This window comes from Nelumbo nucifera, chromosome 7 (assembly GCF_055504915.1).
Source record: "Nelumbo nucifera cultivar China Antique chromosome 7, China Antique-T2T, whole genome shotgun sequence".
Classification (NCBI taxonomy): Eukaryota; Viridiplantae; Streptophyta; class Magnoliopsida; order Proteales; family Nelumbonaceae; genus Nelumbo; species Nelumbo nucifera.
Genome location: NC_142655.1, coordinates 47,064,522 through 47,079,697, shown reverse-complemented (window position 1 = coordinate 47,079,697; position 15,176 = coordinate 47,064,522). Strand labels below are relative to the sequence as shown.

The window sequence follows — 15,176 nt, the reverse complement described above, 5'->3', positions numbered from 1 at the left end:
AGGTTAAACGATGCATGCCTCCAGATACCTGATTTACACCCTACAGTGAGACTCACAGCAGCCAGGAGAGGCATAACACACAAAGAATTCAAATGGCACGTGGTTGCCAACAAACCTAAGGATGTAACTGAGTTCCTCAAGCTTGCGAACCAGTTCATCGGGACGGAGGAAAAAATAAACCAGAAGAACGAAAGTCCACCGGAGAAGAGAAGAAGAGAAGGTGAGATCCCAGCTAGCGGGGACAACAAGAAAAAGAAAGAACCAGCTCGGGGAGGAAAGCCAGACCATCCTTTCCGAGCTCCTCTTGAGAGGACAAATTACATGCCCTTAAACATCAAGCGAGCAGAGATTCTCATGGCAATCAAAGATGCGACCTACGTGAAGTGGCCACCTCGGATGAGAGGGAACCCTAATACTAGAAATAAAAATTTGTATTGTCATTTCCATAGAGATCACGGTCATAGTACCAAAAATTGTAAAAACCTCCACGATTTGATAGAAGAACTCATCCGTCGCGGATATTTAAGAATTTTTGTAAAAAATGATAATAAAACAGGGCGGTAAGGGGAGCAAAGTGGAGATGCTCCCGAATCCAGCAACAGGCAAGGTGACCAATTGCAGAGGCAGCCACCCAAAGAATGGCCAGTTCGGGGAACAATCCAAATGATCACCGGCGGATCGATCGTCGTGGGCTACACCTTGGCTATGGCAACGACCTCGGCTCGCGAGATCGAAAGGGAAGAGCGGAATCCCCCGAAGCGGCCAAGGACAGAGGAACCGATCTTCTTCACAGAGGATGACGCACGCGGAGTTCAGTACCACCACAACGATGTGCTTGTTGTAAAGATAAGAATCAATGATTTCGAGGTGAAGTGTGTCCTCGTCGACTCAGGCAATTCGACGGACATACTCTTCAAGCCCGCATTCGACAAGCTCTAGTTTCAGGAAAGCGATCTAAATCCCGCAAACACTCCCTTGGTGGGCTTCAGCGGAGAGGAAGTCCGGCCCCTGGGGAGAGTCATCGTGCCTGTGGAGGTCGGCACCTGGCCTAGCATAGTGAGACTCGAGCAAAGATTTTTGGTGGTCGCGACAAGCTCTAGTTTCAGGAAAGCGATCTAAATCCCGTAAACACTCCCTTGGTGGGCTTCAGCGGAGAGGAAGTCCGGCCCCTGGGGAGAGTCATCGTGCCTGTGGAGGTCGGCACCTGGCCTAGCATAGTGAGACTCGAGCAAAGATTTTTGGTGGTCGCGACTCCCTACATGTACAATGCCATAATAGGTCGGCCCATCACCCATGCTCTACCCGCAGTGGTCTCCACCTATTATCTGGCCATGAAGTTCCCCATGGATTTCGGAGTTGGGGTAGCGCGAGGTGATCAGCTCGAGTCGCGTAAATGCTACATCGCCGCCCTCAAAGGGAAAGCCAAAGCAACAGATGACCTCGAGCTAGAGTGACTTGCTGAGTATCATGGAGAGCGAGCTACACCCATAGAAGAGATGATTGAGGAGCCTCTACGATCTCAGCTGGTAAGTTTTTTACTTCAAAATTTAGATATTTTTGCATGGTCCGCAGAAAAAATGCCCGGCATAGACCCTAAAATCATCACTCACAAATTGAACATTGATCCTATAGTTAGGTGTGTTAGACAAAAGAAACACAACCTAGCCCCAGAGTGTTGGAGAGCAGTTGACGAGGAGGTCGGGAAGCTCCTCACAGCCAATTTTATCAGGGAAGTCCATTACCCGAGCTGGGTAGCCAACCCCGTTCTGGTAAAAAAGGCTAACGATAAATGGCGCATCTGCATCGATTATACCAACCTGAACTGAGCTTGCCCGAAGGACTACTTCCCACTCCCCAAGAGCGACCGTTTGGTGGACACGACCTCAGGGCATGAGTTATTGAGCTTTTTGGATGCCTACTGAGGCTACAACCAAATCAGGATGGACCCGACCGATGAAGAAAAAATGGCCTTCATAACCGAGCTAGCCCTATACTGCTACAAGGTCATGCCCTTTGGGCTGAAAAATGCTGGATCTACTTTTCAAAGACTTGTAAGCCGATTGTTTGAGCCGTTGATCGACAAAAAAGTAGAATGCTATGCAGACGACATGGTCGTCAAAACTCAATTTTTGAATGATTTAATAGAAGATTTACATTCTGTCTTTGAGATTTTGCACAAGTTTAACATGAAATTGAACCCGAACAAGTGTGTCTTCGGTGTCACCTCGGGTAAATTCTTAGGTTACATTGTTAACCAACGTGGCATTGAAGCCAACCCTGATAAAATTAAGACCATCTTAGATATGAGACCACCCAAGAAATTGAAGGAGGTTCAGAGGTTAAACGGCTGTATAGCCACCTTGAGCCGCTTCATGTCTAAATCGACAGATCGCTGCTTGCCTTTCTTTAAGGCAATTAAAAGAAGCAAGGACATCAAATGGACCGAAGAGTGCCAACATGCTTTTGACAAGCTCAAAAGGTACCTCGCCATCATCCCGGTATTAACCTAACCCGAGGAGGGAGATGTTTTGGAGTTGTACCTCTCCACGAGTGACGAGGTAGTCAGCTTGGTACTGATAAAAGTAGTAGATCGGGTCCAACGGCCCATATACTATGTTAGCAAAGTGTTGTAGGAAGCAGAAACGAGGTACCCAGAGATCGAGAAGTTAGCATACACGCTAGTTGTTGCAGCACAGAAACTTCAACCGTATTTCCAAGCTCATACGATCGTCGTCCTCACCAATAAGCCTCTAAGGCAAGTCTTGCTCAAGCCCGAGGTCTCTGGTAGATTGACAAAATGGGCCATCGAACTCAGCGAGTACGACATACAGTACAAGCCGCGAACTACCATCAAGGCCCAAGCCTTGGCTGACTTTGTCGCAAAATGCACTTTCAGCACCGAAGTCCCCAAGCTGGATGAGCCCGAGCACAGCGAGGAAGCTCCAACTAGCTCGACCACTCTCTTGGTTAGACAGAACCTGACCTGGGATGAGGAACCCTGGATCCTCCATGTAGATGGCTTGTCAAATCAGTAGGGTAGTGGGGCTGGAATCGTTTTGTATGGGCCAAGCGATGTGAAATTGGAGTACGCACTACGCTTCGAGTTCGCCACGTCCAACAATGAAGCGGAGTACAAGGCGTTGATAGCCGGGCTGGCCTTAGCGAATGAAGTAAAAGCTAAGCACATTGTTTTCTGCAGCGACTCCCAACTCGTGGTCAACCAGGTTACTGGCAAAAAAGAAGCTCACGAGCCAACCATGGTCGCCTACTTAGCCAAAGTCAGGGAGGCTCTGCTCAACTTCCGATCATACTTCATCAAACAAATCCCGAGATCCGAGAACGCTAAGGTCGACACCCTGTCCCGACTAGCCAGCACAAGCGATAACACCATGAGAACCGTGTACATAGAGAACCTACCTCGGCCTAGCATTCTTGGGGGGGCAAAGGAGGTCGTTCCTGTCGTACAAGTAGAGCCGAGCTGGATTGATCCGCTTGTGGGCTACCTGCTACACGGGACCCTCCCTACATATCGTAATGCTGCCAGAAGGGTAGAGCGTCAGGCAGCCAAATGCGTCATAATAGATGAACGGTTGTACCGAAGATCCAACACGCTCCCATATCTGCGCTGCTTGCGACCTTCCGAAGCCGAGCTTGTGCTCCGCGACACTCATGAGGGCCTATGCGGCGGACACCTAGGGGGCAGGACCTCACCCAGAAAGCACTACGACAGGGATATTATTGGCCAACATTGAAGGCAGATGCGATTGAGTTCGTTAGAAAGTGTGATAAATGTCAGAAGCACACCAACATCTACCACCAGCCTGCTGCTGACCTCAAGTACCTCACCAGCCCATGGCCCTTTGCACAATGGGGGATTGATATACTCGGACCATTTCCACCGGCGACAGGACAGAGGAGGTTCTTGGTGGTAGCAGTTGATTATTTCACTAAGTGGGTGGAGGCCGAACCTCTTGCAACGATCACAACGCGAAATGTGCAGAACTTCTTCTGGAAGAATATAGTGTGCCATTTCGGGCTACCCCAAGTACTCATCTCTGACAATGGCAAGCAGTTTGAGGACATTAAATTCTAGAACTGGTGCAAAGATATGAGAATACAACAAAATTTTACCTTGGTAGCGTACCCTCAAGAGAACGGCCAAGCGGAGGTCACAAACAGAGCCATTCTCCACGGACTGAAGGCACGCCTGGACCGAGCTAAGAGACTCTGGGCAGACGAGCTGCCCAGCGTACTATGGGCTTACCGAACCACGGTGAAGACTGCAACAGGCGAGACCCCCTTCAACCTCACTTACGGCACCGAGGCAGTGATCCCTGCTGAGATCGAGGTCCCCACGCTATGCTTGGAAGCATATGATGATGAAGCAAATAAGGACGAGTTGCGCACCAACCTCGACCTACTTGATGAGGTACGGGACCTCGCTTACATTAGGACCACGGCCTACCAATAGAGAGTAGCTCAGTACTATAACGCCAGGGTCAAGAAGTGGAACCTCCGCGTCGGAGACCTAGTTCTTCGTAAAGTCATGGTACCTGAGCCCGGTGTTGGTAAGCTCGGGCCAAATTGGGAAGGACCCTACCGAGTGAAGCGGGTGCTTGGGGAAGGAACGTATGAGCTCAAAACCTTAGAAGGAAAGCAGATACCTCGAGCATGGAATATTGTCAATTTAAGGCAATATTATCTGTAATTACCGAGCTGAGTGGACCACAAGTCGCTCTCCGAGCCTAAGGGCTAAGATGTCGAGCTAACAAAAAGACCTCGGCACTATAAGACCTAGTCGCCTCTTTGGCATGGGCGAACTCTAGGAGTGGACTATAAGTCGCTCCCCCAGCCTAAGGGCTAAAACGCCAAGCTAATGAAAAGACTTCAGCACTATAAGACCCAGTCGCCTCTTTGGCATGGGCAAACTCTAGGAGAGTGGACTATAAGTTGCTCCCCAGCTTAAGGGCTAAAATGCCAAGCTAACGAAAGACCTTGGCACCGTATAAGACCTAGTCGCATCATCGGCATAGGCGAAGTACTTTTAATGCCCGAGGCGCAGGCAGCTCAGGTATGAACCCTACGATGCATAGCCCGCCCCGACATACAATAGGTTGAACTCGCTAGGGATAACCAACACCAACTTAAGTAACCCAGGTGCAGATAGGTCAGGCATATACCCTACTATGTCACAAACCTCAGTGTACATCATAAAATTACCCCTACTAAGTACTAGGAGATAGTTCGGGGTGACAACAGTTGAAAAACCCCCACTAAGGGTATTTAGTTCGATAGCTTAACAGCTCGGGGTAAAATAATCACTTTGGCAAATAAGGTAAATTGCACAACACTTAGCAAAAAGTGTACTTTCATTACAAAGATATTTCATTACAAGGAGTTTGTTACAAAAGAAGAAAAGAAAGAAAAAACTGAGCTCACAGGCTCAAAGTACAAGGACCGTTCCAACTACTTGGGGGACTTATTCTTGCTCAAAGCCTCCACAGAAGTGCCGAACTGGTCGGTGGCAGTGGCCTCTTCAACGTCATTACCCTCCTCCTCAGAGTTTGGGTCTTCAGCGGCTTCGCGGGCTACGGGAACTCGCGCTTTATCAGCCACCTACTGAGCTTGATGCCTTTGCGATAGGCCTCCACCATCGCCCCGTCAAACTCCTCCGACTTTACATAGTCTTGGACGACCTTGACCTTGGCCTCCTCCATAGCGCCAAGGAGGAGATCGGTTCGCTTCTTGACATCAGCTTTGAGGTTCTCTACCTCGCGCTTCAGAGCCCCCTTATCTGCCTCAAGGCTTTCCACCTTGCGCAGTAGCTCCTCCTTCTCGCGCAGCCACTCCTCCTTCTCCGACATCAATAGTTGAATGTAGTTTTTCTGAACTATGGCATCGCTTTCCAACCAGTGGATCTAACTACGAGCTAGCTTCAGATTAATGTGAGCCGTACGAGCTGAGTCTTCGGTAGCCAGAGCTCGCTTCAAGTGCCTCTCGGATTGGAGAGTCAGGGCGTGCACAACGGAGTTCACCTTCCAAGAGAATGCCAGTTAGCACCAGTAAAGCAACAATTGCAGAAGTTGAAGTATGACGAGACTTACCACCATGGAGTGGGTAGCCGCTCGAGCTCTGAGCTGAGCAGGCGATAGCTCGGCCCATTCAGAGACCTCCTCGGCACTCACAACCCCTTTGCTCTTCCAGAGGCTGTACTACAGGTTCAAGATGCTCCGAGTTGTTCCTTCGCTCCCTGAGGTAGTGACGGTTGTATCGGGCGCGGGAGCGAGCTCCGCAGTCGTCTCGGGCTCCTGAGGAGGGGGTTCTCCGACTCCAAGTTAATCACCGGAGGAGCATCAGCGGGATGCTCAGGCTCGGGAGTAGGAGCCCTTGGAGATTCAACACGAGCTCTCTTAGCAGTTCGCTTCTTTCCCCCCTTCATCTTTCCGAAGAGCTTTTTCGCACTAAGTCGCTCCATAGGTCCTGCAACAAAGCTCGACATCAGTGATGCAACCAAGAAGTAAATATTGGCTACCGAAGAAAAATACTAACTCTAAAACAAGGCGTCCTACCGGGACTCAGACCGGCCTGAATAAGCTTGTTCTCGGTGAGGTAGTCCTTGTAGTCGAAGCCAAGCTCTGCCCAAGACTGAAGTATCTCCCTTGTATCTCGGTCCAGCCTAATGTCGAAGTCCTGAATGGCCACCCTCCAGTGAGTAGGGAAGGGCCAACTCGCAGAGTTGTGAACTACAAAATAATCCCGTTTCCAGGCTGGGATTTTATTGGGAAGCTTATGTAACAGCTTGAAGCCCGGGCGAGGGGATAGGTAGTAGGTCCCCCTGTGCTCGAGGAGAACACTAGATGCATTCTTCTTTATGGAAAGGATGGAGGAAAAAATATCAAGGTCAAGAGGCAGAGCATAGTCGAAGCAGAGGGAAATTGTACCGACCACATTCCAGACAGAGTTCGGGTGGAGTTGATCTATAGTTACATCGAAGTGATTTAACACTTCAACAATCAGGGGGTGCAGTGGAAGGCGAAGTCCGGCCGCGAGCTGTTCCCCGAAAATCACGATCTTGTCACGACCGTGCTCCCAAGGGAAGTCGCTCGCAGGAAGATGGTAGGTATACTCCCGAGGAAGGTTATACCAAACTATGAGGGCCCTACGTCTATCTACGGTCATAGTAGAAGGGCCAAACTTGTCCGGCATCTGACCTCGATGAGAGGTGGACGCCGGGGTATCCGAGGTGGACTGTGCCTCGGAGGTGGACTGTGCCTCGGAGGCACCTACTTGAGTCAAGGTACCCTCCTCGGGCTCATCTAAAAGACTGCTGAAGCTCTGGTCTGACATAGCTACGAACTATGAACTAAAGAAGCTATCTACGAACTGAAAAGAAGCTGGAAACGAACTGAAAAGGAGAGGCTAAGGAGACTCACCAAGGGAAAATGATCAAACTAGGAAGAATGGCAGATTGGAAAACCTGAGCTGAGGAACTTAGCCGCGACCTCAAGATGAAAGTTTGTAAACTTATGGCAGAGAAAATGATTGGGGTCCTCCCTATTTATAGTCGCTATGTCCAAAAATCAACGGTCGAGATCAAGAGGATCTAATGGCTCTCAAGAAAACCAGCTCCGCGACAGCCAAGGTGAAATCAGTTTAGCGTGTTTTTTGGCATCCGCGGAGTCTATAGATCGCGTGACGTCTGTGCGTGAACGGTACACGACCCGGGTTATCTTTGATTGAGCCGAGCAGCGAACTGGTCTGACCGATGAACTATCTGAATGGACGGCCTGAACCTCGGGCCAAATCCACCCGTCACATCGTGAACTCCCCGCATTAGGTCAGGACCCCTAGCATGGGGAGTGGGGGGCAATTGATGGAGGGTGATTCGCCCCGACCTCATGACAAGGGGACACGTGGGCATGACTCAACATAAGTGACAATTCAGCGTGACTAGTCCATTGAGTATCATCGCTTCAAGATGATACTCTATTACCTCGAGCTAAGATTCTCCCGAGTAGGAAGCACCCTGAGATAAGATTCCCCCAAGGGGAGAATGTCCTGAGCTGAAGGCACTTCGGGTCAAGCTCATCAACTTCCTAAGTTAGAATAAATTCTGCCCTGTCCAAGCTTAAGTAAGCCACCTCAAAAGCATACTTCGGGCAGAGGCCCCTAGGCACAATATCAGTAGCTCGGTACAAGGCAGCTTGGCACAATGTAGATCGACAGCAACTTGAAGTATCATAGAAGGATTTCCTGCCTGACAACCGTACCTGCCAAATCTGTAGACTGCACCCACATCTCTTGCTAGGCGGCATCGTGACTGCCAACCCTGAAGGGTGTGTATTGTCTGGTAGGGCCGTACTCTACAGCGGTTACTTGTGCCCACCACCTCAGTCTAGCAAATAATGGCTGTTGTAGAGTATCAGAGGCGATTGTACCTGATTTGTCAGGACACCAATATATAAGGGCTCCGACCCCCAATGAGAGAAGGTAATTGCATAACCCTCACTCTTAGCTATAATTTCTCTACAATTCTCTCTCTCTCTCTCAGCTCTCAGCTTTCTCTCTCAATTACTAACTTAAGCATCGGAGTGTTCCCGCTGGGTGAACTCCTTAGGATCCCTTCATCTTCTTCTTCACAGGTGCTTTGTCCGCCGCTAGCTAGGAGCGTAGCCACTTCCAGCTAGGAGTGACCAGGTCGCGCATCATTAGTAGATATGGGTACAAGGCTTTGAACCTTCAGTTAGCTTCCAACCAAGTTTTGAAATTGACCTCTGGGCTTAGGCCCAACCTCCCTCATCTTCGGCCCACCAAAACTAGCTTTTTCCAAAGTTGAACCACTAACTCACAAAATAGTTTGGGTGGGAGAATTTAAACTATTCTGTCCATCTGAAATGCTAGCAAACCTAGGTCCCACCACACACACAAGAGCCTTACAAAGTACAAATTCAATTACCTAACTGTTGGGCATGGGCCCCACCTTAGCTGTAATCAACTCCAATCTGCTCATTGAAATTTCTTAGGTCATCTTCAATTCTACGAACCCTCTGCATGTTCTTGGAACCTTCTCTCGCTTAGCTCCTCGATGTTTCTCCCTATGCCGTTGAATCTTTTTCCTATGGTGGGAGAGCAAGATTCTAAAACCTCCCTTCTAATCTCCTTCCATATTTTCCCCTCGACTCTTTGCCTTCCTACCTCTTCCGTCCTCCCTTTGCTAACGTACTTGGACCCTACGTCACATTCAAGTGGTTTGCATCAATGGCCATTAGTTTAGACGTCCGAAGTCCCTTTCCTTCTAGCATCTCTGGTCCCTCTACCACCACATTTACCATGAAAACCTCTCCTTGAATCTCCATCGACACCACTTTCTAGATCTTTCTATCTCAAGTTTAAGGGATTTACATCTACGAAACCGCCCAACATGTCACCCAATTCCTTAAACACATTCCAACTCCACGCAAACAGGGGAAGGCCAAATTAAGATACCTTCCACTTCAGACACCCGCAGGAGATTTTCCCCTTTTCCAAATCAGAGCTCCATCTGTGCGAAAGGATTTTTCATCCAAGACATGTCAATGGGCTTGAACTCACTTGTTTCACTACCTCTTCCTTTGAATCCAGAAAAATAAAAAAGTAGAACCTTCCCCCGACTATTCTTCTCACCGCTCCTCGAACATTTACTCCTCCAGGGTTCCTCACTCACTTCTCTATTTCTTCAACAAACATTGCTTCATTCGCTATTTCGCACACTACCACACTTCTTAACTCTGCTTGTCTCTCCGTTACACCTTTCATTTTGACACAGAGTCTCATCCCTACTTTCATTGTCTTCAACTGAGCTTCTCCATCTTTTGAAAAGCCTAACTCCATCGGAAATGTTATATTTTCATCCCTACCAAACATAGCATATTATCACGATCTAACTACTCCCGTTGGTTAAGTCAAGTGGCACTCACGTTGGCCCTCCAAGCAAGTCTACTAAATTGCACGCTCAAGACCCTTCTTGCTAGGCTGCTCAAGTGCTAAGGACACACACACCAAGGCACACAAGAGCACACTAAGTATTGTAAGAGGAAAAGATTGTATTACATTAGAAGAAAGCTTATAACTCAGAGTTCTCTTACATCTTGGATGCCTCCTACAACTTGGATGTTTATTGCAAATGAAGGAGGAGACCCCTATATATACACTAACCCCCTCTAGGAATCCTCTAGAACTATGTACACTTGGCATCATATAGAAGCACTTCTAGAACATTCTACCATCTACACTCTTCTAGGGGATGCCTTCTCCATAAGATACAAGAACACTCTAGAGGAAGGCTAGATTGCTCCCAACCCCTTTAGGTTGTTCCACATAAACTCGGATTGTTCCACAAAGTTCTAGAGAGTTCCATCAACATCTAAACCCTTCTAGACACATGAAGAACACTCTAGAACACCTTAGAAATATGTAGAATTGGCTAGAAGCCTCAAGAAACATCTAGAAAACCTCTAGCCCAACAACCCATTGTGCCACCCCATGACATTCTCCCCCACCTAATTGTGCAATGCCCTCATTGCACTCAATTGGATTGTGCATCCCATTGCCTGATCAAGTCTTCGTGGCCGGCCACAATCAGGTCATCCACTCGTACATACGATGCTTTTGATGCAGGAAACCCTTTCCACTTAACTACCTACTCCACCCATGGAGTTACCATAGGAAAAGCAGTCATGGTCTCAGTGATAATCTCCTTAGGTTCCTTGCCCTTTGGATATGTAGCCTTCATAGCTGCTATAGCCACCCATTTTCTCCAATCTTGATCAGTTGTCTGGCCCCTGCCATTGTCCTTGCCTCGTCGACCTTTGCTTTGGCTTAGGCCTACATACACAACTTTGTCCTTGCCTTTGACCTACTTGTCGTGTTGTACTGTCCTAGGTTGCTTGTCCACCCCTAGACTAGATTGGCCCCCATGGCCTTGCCCCACACCCAGTTGTAGGGCTGATAACTTCTTCATTGTTTGACATGCCCCATCCACCAAAGGTAGAATGCATGAGGCCCCTGCCTCCATGATGCACAACACCCACACTTAAGGAATGGGCATAGCCCATACATTGTTGAAGAAGTCCATACCTAATATCATTTAGTAGTCATCCATTGGCACCATGGTCACATCTATGGCACCTTGCCATTTCCCTAGTGGGATGATCATCCTTGAGCAATGCCCTCTATTTCACGTGCTTGGGAATTAATGCCTTGGTCATGCCCGTGCTCTTTGTGACCTCTAAGCCCAAGCACTTTGCCTCCCCAATTGAGACAAAGTTGTGAGTCACCCCCTGTGTTGATCATGGCCTAGGTCTTCTCACCATTGATCAACACCTCCACATGCATCAACCTTGACCCTGTCGTGGTCTTGGCTGCACCTTAGCCGACCTCTCTAGCCACCTCAAGGCCATCTTCCTTTTGTCTCATTTGTTCCACTAGTGCACTAAGTGCCCTTCATTGTCGACAATCACGGGCATAGTGGTCCCCTTCACAAATGAAGAACTCTGCTTTACCTTGCCATTGTCCCTTGACTTAGGCGGATTGGTCTTGCTGTCCCACGCTTTGGTTTGGGCCCCCTTGCCCTAGTAATCACTCTACATGCCCTGACCATCCCTGTGGCTGTGGTCATCTCCCCCACCTATGTCGTGGCCATCCCTTGCATACTTGGGCTCCATTGAGCTATCCATGGCAGTGGCTAGATCCTACACCCCCAACATTCTAACTCAATTTCTTGCCATGGTTGAAGTCCTTCCATGAAGTTGAACAACAACTCCTTGTCCGCCATGTTGGGTATCTCAAGCATGAGTGTGGAGAACTCCCGTACATACTCCCATGTGTTAATGTGACATTGCCCCTTATCCATGTCTGCGTAGTGCCACTTCCACCACAAGACAATTGAATCAATTAAGTACCTAGTGGCAACACATACCTTGACCTACTCATCCCTTATGTGCATGAGTTCAAAGTACTGCTCCTCATGCCATATGAAGTTGTCCAATGCCCATGCATCCCTGGAACCATTGAAGTGAGGTGGCTTAGGTGCCCTTACCTTTGGCACGTCCTGTAGAATCCCCACCTCGTCCTATGCTAACAACTTCTTGTAGAGCACCATGCTTGCCTTTAGCTCATCCACATTTATTTGGACCTTGGCCAATCTTCCCATTAGCTTGGCTTCTAGCCCTTCCCACTCTTTGTCTTTCCCATGCTAGGCAAGACATACGACCTCTTACATGGTTGCGTTGAGCTCCACCAACCTACCCTCTAGGCCATTAACTCAACTACCCATGTCTGCGCATTTGTCTTGCATGTCTCGTGGCAAGCTCCGACCTTGCCATCCTGGCCTCCAAGGTAGCAAGGACATTCCTTGACGCTTCTGTTGTTTTCTTGGAGTGGCCCTTCACTTGCTCATGTGTCTTATTATTGTTGAGTCTGTTCGACATCATGTCCATGCACAAGCTCCCACACACCCCTAACAAAGTTGATCTGATACCACTTGTCACAACCTGACTACTCCCGTTGCCAAGTTGTGTGGCACTCACTTGGCCCTCCAAGCAAGTCAGCCAAATTGCACACCCAAGACCCTTCTTGCTAGATTCCTTAAGTACTAAGGACACACACCAAGGCACACAAGAGCACACCAAGTATTGTAAGAGGAATAAATTGTATTGCACTAGAAGAAAGCTTGCAACTTAAAGAGTGCTCTTACAACTTGGATGCCTCCTACAACTTGGACACTTGTTGCAAATGAAGGAGGATATCCCTATTTATACACTAACCCCCTTTAGGAATCCTTTAGAACTATGTACGCTTACTATCATCCAGAAGCACCTCTAGAACATTCTACTATCTACACTCTTCTAGGGGATGCCTTCTCCATAAGATACAAGAACACTCTAGAGGAAGTCTAGATTGCTCCCAACCCCTATAGTTTATTCCACAAGATTGTAGAGAGTTCCACCAACATCTAGACCCTTTTAGACACATGGAGAACACTCCAGAACACCCCAGAAACATGTAGAATTGGCTAGGAGCCTCAAGAAACATCTATAAATCCTCTAGTCCAACAACCCATTGTGTCACTTCATGACAATATGCTCTAATTATTCTTTTTTATTATTTATTTTTAATATTATATAATATTTTAATAATTTTTATTGTTATTTAAATAAATATTTTATGTGTAAATTAATAAAATGTATATTTCTTTAGATGTCACAACACTCAGATTTCTATAAAGCAAAGAAAAGCAAATTTTTCACATCATGCTTTTAGAGTCTTTTCAGATTTTTCTAGACTTTAGAAATTAAATTTATCAAATGCCACCTTAGCTTACAATTCCCTTTCCTATTGATTCAGAGAATATCTACCCAATCTTTTTTTGATCAATAATTACATTAATCAACACATATAGGGAATTTTAACTAATTCAATGAATGAAACTGATCAAACCAAGATCTAACATTACCATATTCATATTTAGTTAGCTTTTGTTGATAAAATGATCAAATATAAAACCAGATCGGTCATAGGTTTGCTTCCTTGTAGGATGGATATGAGTTTGGATGTGTATGTTTATATATAAACATATAAACATTGTAAGATTAGTGTTTTAAAACATGTCTTATAAGATTCAATTACTTTTTCCTTTCGAGACAATGAATTAGGGGTTTATTCGTCCATGTCAGTTAATTAACCCATAATGCTTTCGTTATAAAAAAAGATGAAAAAAGTTTGATTATGATACTAAAAAAACATATAACCAGTAAATTGGTATCATAAAAGGTAGTAACCAATAAGGTGCATTTCGTAGGGGGTTTGATTGCTCAAAACTTATTTTTTTTCTATCCTAATTTTTTTGGGATCATAGATTTTCCTAGAAGTAAAATAATACATAAACCAATAACCCATCAAATTTAATGAATTAATGATTCAATTGCATAGGTCAATTGGTTATTCATTGAACCAATGATATTTAATATAGTGGGTAGGAGATTAGCTAAATTAAGATTACGGCTGGGCCACTGAATCAAGTAAAAGTGATTCAATTTATATTTGGATCTATCTAAATAGAGGCATTTTCTATATAGAGGGTTAGATATGGTTCAAAGATATGAAAACAGAATTGTTATGGATTTTGACTATGGGTCCATCTAGATTTGAGCCAAGATCAAATAAGGCAGAAAGGGTTAAAGCTGATGATGTGCGAGCTGGTTGCTTCCTGTTGGATGGCAGATCGGACGTCAGTCTGCTTATGTGGTCGGTCAAATTGCAAGGAAACAATATCAGAGGTTCCAATGTGCTTTACTTGGTGTGGACATTCTGATCCTTAAGTTAGCGAAGAATGTGGTAGCGAGATTGAATGCTAGTAAGTAAGAGGGCTAGAGAGCTAAATCATGCGTACCTTGTGTGGGTGATGAGGGGCCTTTATAAAAGTGAGCTTCCATGGGGTTCACAAAGTGTATCTATGATCACCGGTCCGTGTAACCCGGAGTCCATTTTGCACCTAGAAATGAACTTCGTGTGAGCTGATAAGGCTTATTGAGTCCATCTTATCCGAGCTGGATGAGGATAAGGCTTGCTGATGTGTGTCATGATCCCGAAGAAATCAGAAATGGTTGGCTCCCTTCTAGAAGAACACTACATGGCACCTTGGAAGGTTGCGTCATCACTAGTACTCGGACCTCAACGATCTTGGCCGAGGTGCCCGAGGTGCTCGAGGTGACTTGGCCCACAAAGGTGTTCAAAAATGCTAATCTGCCATCCCACCATCAGGTCATTCCGCGTGTCCTCATGCTAACAAGTCGGGCCAAATTCCCCCTCATCGAAAGCTATTTGGATAATTTATACTTGAATTTTGCTAGGTGTTATAGCTTCTTTAGAGTGTTCTTAAAATTGAATATAAATGAAAGCATTTCTCCCTCTAGGTGTTAGGCTAGATATTCAATTGTTTGGGTTGAAGAGGTCAACTTATGATATCATAATTAAATAAACTTGGTAATAGAATAGAGATGGAATAGGAGGGGAAAATAGAGAAAGAATAAGGAACAGAACCAACAATAATTTTCTTGCCATAGGAACTCCATAGTCATAAATCCAGTACTTGGGTTGGTCCTTACAAGTGGAAACAATGCACCATCATAGCTTCTACT

The 15,176-nt window shown here is 46.5% G+C and overlaps 1 protein-coding gene across 1 annotated transcript; it reads right to left on the bottom strand.

Annotated features, from left to right (window-relative positions):
• Nucleotides 1–5,383: 5,383 nt before the first annotated feature.
• On the bottom strand, nt 5,384–10,347 carry LOC148790460 (uncharacterized). Its single transcript, XM_088892093.1, has 3 exons — nt 6,570–10,347; nt 6,105–6,480; nt 5,384–6,035 (listed from the first exon to the last, which is right to left on the bottom strand). The coding sequence occupies exons 1-2, from the start codon at nt 7,345–7,347 to the stop codon at nt 6,221–6,223; spliced, it is 1,038 nt and encodes a 345-aa protein (XP_088748219.1). The 5' UTR covers nt 7,348–10,347; the 3' UTR covers nt 5,384–6,035; nt 6,105–6,220.
• Nucleotides 10,348–15,176: the final 4,829 nt, after the last annotated feature.